Source organism: Lissotriton helveticus, chromosome 5_1, assembly GCF_964261635.1.
Source record: "Lissotriton helveticus chromosome 5_1, aLisHel1.1, whole genome shotgun sequence".
Lineage (NCBI taxonomy): Eukaryota > Metazoa > Chordata > Amphibia > Caudata > Salamandridae > Lissotriton > Lissotriton helveticus.
The window spans coordinates 362,704,542-362,712,795 of NC_136065.1; the positions used below are offsets into that span (position 1 = coordinate 362,704,542).

The following is an 8,254-nucleotide window of genomic DNA, read 5'->3' on the forward strand; positions in this document are numbered from 1 at the left end:
AAAGCTTTGATGCTACCCAATACACCCCTGGACATTCTAGCATCTCCACTATTGGCGTTTCTAAACCATCTCGCATAGAATGCCTAGAACCATTCTAGACATGCATTCTATATGAGACTTAACCATGAGCTAGACAGAAACAAGCACGCAATCATTACATCACACTTGGATACAACAAGGTGCTTGCCGCAGTGCTATGCCATCAAAGCTCGTCATGATACGGCCCGAGGGGGTTGTTGTGTGGGTGGTGGGACAGTGGTTCAAAGAGGGCTATCTTCTTTCTTCTGAATTCTATTACATGCCAGCCCTGGCGTCTGTGTACCAATACGGGGCAGATGTAAAATTGTGTTCGTCTCTGCAATTGCCGGGCTTTAATACCGGGCATATGTAGATGGGAACATATTATAATTTTCCACATAGTGTGTATACACAGTGAAACCTACCTCCCACTCTTAGACAAGCCAAAGACTTTGCGCTAGAGAGTGTGCTTTGTCGCAAGTCGGAATATTAGAGGGATGCTGCCAATTGGCTAGCTGCCAAATTCGACCTTGGTATACTGGGTTTGAAGTGAGTGAGAACGTTGGTACTTGACTGAAAAATCGTGTGATTTTGGACAAATCATTTCCTCTCCAGTTGCCTAAAATATATGAGTGGCGGCACAGCTGGACAGCCTATGCAGCATTGAGGGTGAGGAGTTAACTGGCATAAAATCCAAGCTGACTATGGAGACTGATAAAATAATTGCATTTAATAACGCTGTTATGGCAGCTGAATGCGCAGACTCCCCCGCTACAAACATTTAAATAACTGAGCTGTTTTAGTGTCAGTCATCCGCAAACATCATAGCTTTCAATGAATATTAAAAACGTATGTGGCCTTCTAGTTTAATACATGCGCCAAATCTGTAATAAATAAAATGCAGGGCTTATTTTTAGCATGTTGATCAAAAACGAGTCTCTCCGGACCCGGTGGGTCGCTGGGCCTGGGAGGCCCAGTTTGCGCATTTAATCCCTAATTAGCCATAAGAGCTACTTGGCAGAACCAAAGGCCCTTTGTGCACCATTCGTCGCCTCTGCTCCCCAGTGCGATATCCAGTACCCCCTCTTCGAACCGGAGGGAGAGAAAAGCCCCCAGAGGCGCTGGCCGCACCGGGGTTGCTTCCAAGGAGCAACCGAGGGATATTTTCAGAATGCTCAGAGCTTATCTGCGCCTCGTTACTCATTAACCGCTTGTTAGTAGAACTGTGCGTGTTATCTGAGTAAGTAGTTTCAGGAGTGAGGTGCCCCATCATAAAGCACGTCCGCCAGACGCCGCTGCTCCGTTGAGTGCGTTTCCATGACCTTGCCTCAGCGCCTGGAGGGGTACGATCCCTTGACGTACCTCGCTCTCATCCTATGCCCCTGAAGGAGGGGGCTGGGAGTACGGGTCCAGCAGGATGTCAGAGAGCCAATCGAAGCAGGGCCAGGCGACGCGGGTGTCATGCGGGTGGACCACGCCGAGTCAGCATCAGTAAAACTGCCCAATGAGCGTTCACTGGCTGCTGCCTGAGTGGGCTCGCGGAAAGGCCCTCTGTGAGGACTGACGGTACAGAGCCATCGGATGCAAGAAAGAACTGGGGGGGATGGACTGCACTGAACTGTGAGGATATGGTCTACAGGCCTGTTCACTAGCAGAACTGTCCAACGAGAGAATATATCCTACAGGTCTGTCCATTGGGAGAATGGACTCTACAGAACTGTCCACTGAAAGAATACACTCTACAGGGCAGTTCACTGAGAGAATGGACTCCACAGAACTGTCCACAGAGAGAACGGACTCTACAGGACTGTCCACTGAGAGAACAGATCCTACAAAACCTGACACTTTAAGAACCAACTCTACAAAACTGTCCAATGGGAGAACAGATTCTACAGAACTGTCCAGTAAGAGAACTGACTTTGCAGAACCATCCACTGAGAGAATGGATTCTACGAAACCGGACATTTTAAGAAACAACTCTACAGAACTGTCCAATGGGAGAAGTGTTTCTACAGAACTGTGTAGTCTGAGAACTGACTCTGCAACACCATTCGCCATAGGAATTGATTCTACAGAATCAACCACTTTAAGAATAGACTCTACAGAACTGCCCAGTGGGAGAACTGATTCTACAGAACTGTTTAATTTGAGAACTATTTCTACATCACCGTTGTCTGTAGGAATTTACTGTACAGAACTGTGTTCTGAGAGACTTGATTCCACTGCACTTGCTCCTTCAAGGAGGAACTCTACAAACCTCTCTGGTGTGAAAATTGATTCTAGAGGGCCTGCTCGTTTAAGCATAGCTTCTACGGAACAGTTCTCTGAGTGCATTCATCTTAGAGCGCCATCCGCCATAAAAACGGGCTTTACAGAGCATGACACTGTAAGAATGGAATTTACAGAACCATGGACTACAAGATTACATTCAGTAGAAATGCCCACTGGACAAACAGACTTTACAGACCAGGTCCCTGGGAGAGAGGCCTCTGCAGAACAGTTTGAGGCAAGAGTGTACTCTGCAAAGCCGGCCCCTTCAGGGGTGGATTGTACAGAGCTCTCTACTGTGAGAATGGGTTCCCGGGAGCAGCCTTCTGTAAGAATGGACAAATCAGTACCTGTCACTGCAAGAATGAACTGTACAAAACTGTCTACTGTAAAAATAGACTCTACAGAGTGTCCTGTTGGAATGGGCTCTACAGACGTTTCTACTGTGAACATGGGCTCTACTGAGCCATCTGCTTTAAAAACAAGCCCAGCAGAACAGTCAAGTGCAAGGATGTCCCCCGGAGGGCTGGATGATCCATTAGCTCTGAGAGGAAGTCTTGCAGAGTTTCCAGGTGCAGGAATAAAGGATCCTGTTTCTGCAGAACTGGGGTCTTCAAATATCTCAATCCCATCAGATGGGAAGCAGGACTATGCCAAGTTCTATTGTGAAGAAACAGGCCATATGGAAATGCTTGAACTACCGGATGGGGACCCCGCAGACATTACATGCTACCAAAATCTTTCCTCCCTGAGAACTAGCTTGCAAGACAATTTAAAACTACAAGTTTCAGCAGGAGGGAGAGCGGCATCTTTGAGGTCTGCTTCCTCCAAACTGTCAGAAAGGGACAGACTAGACTTATTGAGGCCCTCAGCCCCAGTGGAGACCTCCCCAGGATGTGCCAAATCCTCAGTGACTGAGATGGATTGCCCAGTCTGCTTCAGTGCCTATGATCATTACAGGCTACCCAAGAGTCTGTCCTGCCAGCACACCTTCTGTAACGTCTGCCTGAAGTTACTCCTGAGACACGAGGCTGGGTCCTGGCAGATTGCCTGCCCCCTTTGCAGAATGTCTACTTCAGTCAGCGGAGGACTCATACGCAGCCTTCCCAACCGAGAAGATATCCTGGCTCAACTGGAAAATCCTGTCGCCATCTCTGAGGGCTGTGCTCTTCCTCAAAGAGAGCTGCCCCAAGGGGAGGCACCAAGCTGCCGGCGCCTTGACACCACCCGCGGCACGGAGGGCCTCAACATAGCAGCTCGGAGGCTGGCGGCGCTTCTGATCATCCTGGTGCTGCTGCTGGTCATCATCCTGCTCTTCTTGAGCTCTGGACCGGTGAGGTGGACCCTCTGTGGAGTGATGGTGCTCTCCCTGACCCTATCTGTGTTACTCTGCTGGCGGCCTCAACTCGGGTGCTGCTGTGGGGCTGTGTGCCCCTCACGAGACCCTCAGGAGGGGTGCGCTGTACCTGTGCCCTGAGAAGACCTTGTGCGGTGCTCTACATGTGGTCCAGTGGAATAATTATACACAGGCAATCATGCAGTAACAAGGAGGAGTTTGACACTAAACTCTTCACAGCGATACATTTGATTGTCTTTTTTGCCAAAAGAGGTGCTCTCATGCAGAGAACTCTTCTTTGATCTCCACCAAACCACTCATTTGGACATCTCTTTTGACCAGAAATGAATCCTTGCCAGATATACTCGCCAAAGAGAAGACTCTTAACAGCTTTTATTGCATGTGATAATCATGTTCAGCCAGTTCAAAAAGTGCCCTGAATATGTGGGCAGAACTCTGTGTTCTCTGCCTGGTTCCAGTTTGTATTGGTGGAAGAAATCAGTGAGGTGATTAGTTGGCAGACTGTGTATTGGGTATATTATATAAACAGAGCATAGCCAATGCATCACTACCCTTTTATTCAATGCTTTTCAACTAGGCGAGAAACCTTGTGATAGAAATCAGGTTGGTAAAGTGGATTAGGAACAGGCTGACTGGCATGAATGAATGAATGATCTCAAAAGGGATAAATAAAGTCACAAGAAATGTTGTGTTGTACAGGGATCAGGCAGAAAAAAAGAGGTGTCTATGTAAACATTACAATAATTTGTAAGGCCTGATCGACAGCACTAGGCTCATTCGGGAAACAAGTTTTCAACCTGCTGTGGTTTGTGTAGACATTTACAAAACGTACATGATGTCAAGGGTTCAGTTTGTCAAAAGTGACACCGCTTCAAGATACTCTTTGCATACATGCGCTGTTTTTTGGTCTGTTTTCTTGTTTAACAATGCACCGGAGGACTTGAATTGAGAAACATTTCATGAGATAAATGTCTCTTGAACATTTCAGCGAGAGGCTGAACACTTTAACCTGCCCACTAATGGTGGCAGGTAGCATTTGATTCACACATCTTTATCTGCAGAAAGTACCTTTGGGATTCTCAGACCCATGACATGTAATGCTATGCAAAGACCTATTATTGAAATATAGTAAACAAACTGTTTTGTCTTTTGTAAATGCAAACCAGTTGAATAAAAATATATATTTTCAGTTAAGCTATTAATTACTGTCATTTTTAATAGCTGGTCTGGATGTTTGAAAACAACTTAGCCTTGGGTAACACTGAATCTAGAAATGTTTAAAAGGATGCAGGTCCCATGGCATTGGTCAGCTATAAGCAGGGCAACTTGAACTATATAATTTTGAGGCTGCTGCGTTTTCTGCCTATTTATGGATTTTCCACATTTGCCACATAATCCATCGTGTGCTGAATAATCCTCACATTTCAGAAATAAATTGTTTCTAGCTCAAAAATGGATCAAAGGTTACTAAGAACGCAGCAACACATGTTTCCGCGTGGTAGAAGTTCCTTTGTAAAGGTTGATTGGTCACCTTTCTGTTGTTTGTTTCTGTATTTGGGTGTCAAAGTGGTAACAATGAGACAAAACCTTTGACCAAAAAATGTTGCCATTTGTAAAATAAAAAAAGCCAAAATAATGAGGTAATACTAACAAAAAATGTGCCACATGATGCTGTATAATTTTCCTTTTCTTGCAACTCAATGAAGTCTACCCTGCCACGAAATTTGGCCATCTCTTGCCAAATCTCTTGGCCCTTCCTACAAGCCTGGGTGGGCTCCAGACCCTGACCACCTGTAAGACATGAGGGCTTACGAGACAAACGCAGGGTAAGAGAGCCTATCACTTCTAGGTCTGCACAGTTGTTGGATTGGCACAATATTGATGAGATAGGTGGAAGGTATTAACACATGGATGAAGGCTGAATCGATGAAGGAGACGCACGGGTGGACAGCATGTCTCCTCCAGGTGTTTCTAACCCATAATTTTGGCACAGGTATAGATGATCTGTCACCACTGGGAATGGGGGTTATTGGACTCGTGCTATACAGAGCTTGTGTCCCTTAAGACTTTATGGGCTCCGGGTTGTGGCGCGGATTGATGCAAGATAACGAGCGCGTGGACATTATGCTGGATAAGAACATGGGTTGCCAAGGGGGAAGTGAGAACCGTTGGTCAGAGATGGTTAAAAGGCAGTCCCACATTGCCACTGTTTGGTGATTTGTGTTCATACCAACTCTCGCTGCCCATTCCTACCTCTCCTCTCTCCTCACAAGTGTTATCTGTCGATACAGTCTTTTTCTCCTCTCCGCGGCCCCTAAAATCCGTTTCTTTTGTCGTGGTAGTTGTGTGAGCCCTCTCTTCTCAAACCTGTCAGAGTTGCCCCTTTGCTCCACACAAACCTAACGCTGCAATGTCTCGTCACACGTCGTCACTGACGTCCCTACTCCTGACGCCTGCCTTGCTGCACGCGCTCCTTATTTATGCCTCATTAGTGTCTGTGTACTAGGATTCTCTTCACTTCTTACATTACTGCCTCTGCTAAACTCCCACCACGCGGTTGTCTTGCAGTTTTTATTTGCTGCAGTTCATACAGTTTATCCTTCCTTCACCTGCCCCTGAAGTCATTCTGCCGACACTCCCGTTCCTGATGGATATTCCACGCCTTCAGTCTTTCACCCTACAGGCCTGTCTAGCGGTGTCTCTCTGTTCACACACCTATAAACAAAGTCCCACTCCACACCTGCCTCAGCATCTCTCACTTCACCGAAATGTCTTTGTGCACCTATTTCTTTCTGGCACGTTCAATAAACCTATATTTTTCAGATTTCTTCGCTTTCTATCTATCTATCTATCTATCTATCTATCTATCTATCTATCTATCTATCTATCTATCTATCTATCTATCTACCTATCTATCTATATATAGATATATATATGTACATATATATATACATATATATATTTACATATATACAAGATCTGCTACATTTCGGCATTGAATAAATATGAAAACTGCATAGTCTTGATGCTATCTCATGCCTTACTTCCATGCCCTGCACTCCCTGTCTCTTTATATCACTATTTTTGATCTCTTCTTTCTCCCCCTGTCATTGTTTTTCTCTTTTTTCTATTTCTCATTGTTTGTCCCGTTTCTGCCTTCCTCTCCCTTGCCCAGGGAGAAAATCTGTGGATGAAAAATAAGTTCCTTTTCCCCAAAAATGAGTACCTGTGCTCACCACATTAAGCCCTGTCTCCTATTGCAGATGCTGTGACGGGTCCTGAGACAGATGAGTCCCTGCTCAATTGTCTCTGAAAGCTAGGGTGTGGCACTCATTTCTGCATCCTTCTGTGTTGGAGGATGGAAAAGTCCCATTCAAACTCCGACATAAACTTGTACTAGGTGCTTCCTAATCACGCTGAATTCGGATCATCTCCTTTGAGTGGAAATTCACCCCCTTAAAGTATAGCAAGAACGAACCCCTGCTTATCACCCATTTTATCCATGTAGCGAAGCCAATTACCACCCCCATCAGACTTATAGATGAGCTGAGCCCTGAGACGCTTGGATGACTGATTGATTGATTGACAACATTGACAACTGCTTAGCAAGCAACAATAGTTCTAGTGCCCTCCTAAAACCAGGCTGAGAGGAAAAACACTTTAAGTAAAGTGGTAATAAGTTCCACCAACTAGGTCCGAGCACAGAGAAGGAACAACCTCCTCCGGATCGAAGGTTAAATCCCAGTACTTAAAATGAGTGGACTGCTACTGCGTAATTCCCATCAAGGCTGCCAGAAAGGAAGGGCTGAGATGGCATTCTTGCCTAGGCCGTGCACATTTTCAGCATCCAGCCTCATACTGCATCTTTTATGTACAGATTTTAGATTAAGCCTGATGTGGTTAACAATGATGAGTCAACTAATACCACTAGATGGCATCCGATTCTGTATCCACCTTGACCTCTCTTTCACTGCAGGTTCCCTGTGAGTTTTTAGGTCGGTCCTGGGCAGCGCATGCGCTGCTCTGCAGCAAGCTGTATTGGTGTATGGAAAAGAAGCCCACTCTCCGCCCATATTTGTCATTGACTTGTGTCATTGTCCTTCGTAAATGCTGGTTTCTGATTCGTTAATAGGCTTGTTAGTCCCTGCCTTAGTACCCCCATGTCTTCATTTGTAACCTCCCATGAGGACTGGCCCTTTTACTTCGGTTGTTACACGGTACATCTTTTTTAGTCTGTAAGCACAATTTTTTTAATCAGTTTCTCCTACTACAGGCATAACATGCTTTCCTGCAACATTCAGCGCGCCATGCGTGCTTTTACTTTCAGAGCAGCCCGTGACAATGGAGGCCGCTTCTTTGAATATGTCTTGTATTTACAAGAGTTTGAGATATTGGCATTGTCAATGGCAATGCCTTTTATTCATGTGTTAATTAGTAAAACAGATAAATAAAAGGCATTGTCATTTACAATGCCTATAGCTTAAACTCTCACAAATGCGAGACCTAATGCAGTGCAAATGCTTGTTTTATCCTGGTCCTGTAAAAATGTGTTGTGCCTGATTCCCATGGAGGAGGATGTGAAGAGACCTATGAAGGTGTAACGTCGCCTCC

General features: G+C 45.5%; 1 protein-coding gene across 1 annotated transcript; it reads left to right on the forward strand.

The window, feature by feature from the left end:
* The first annotated feature begins 1,270 nt into the window (after positions 1 to 1,270).
* RNF186 (ring finger protein 186) lies at positions 1,271 to 4,837 on the forward strand. Its single transcript, XM_078640933.1, has one exon. The coding sequence runs from the start codon at positions 1,721 to 1,723 to the stop codon at positions 3,761 to 3,763; it is 2,043 nt and encodes a 680-aa protein (XP_078497059.1). The 5' UTR covers positions 1,271 to 1,720; the 3' UTR covers positions 3,764 to 4,837.
* Positions 4,838 to 8,254: the final 3,417 nt, after the last annotated feature.

What these genes read in the sequence shown, in the direction of transcription:
- RNF186 (XM_078640933.1), top strand. Translation starts at nt 1,721, where the DNA reads ATGGACTCTACAGAACTGTCCACTGAAAGAATACACTCTACAGGGCAG.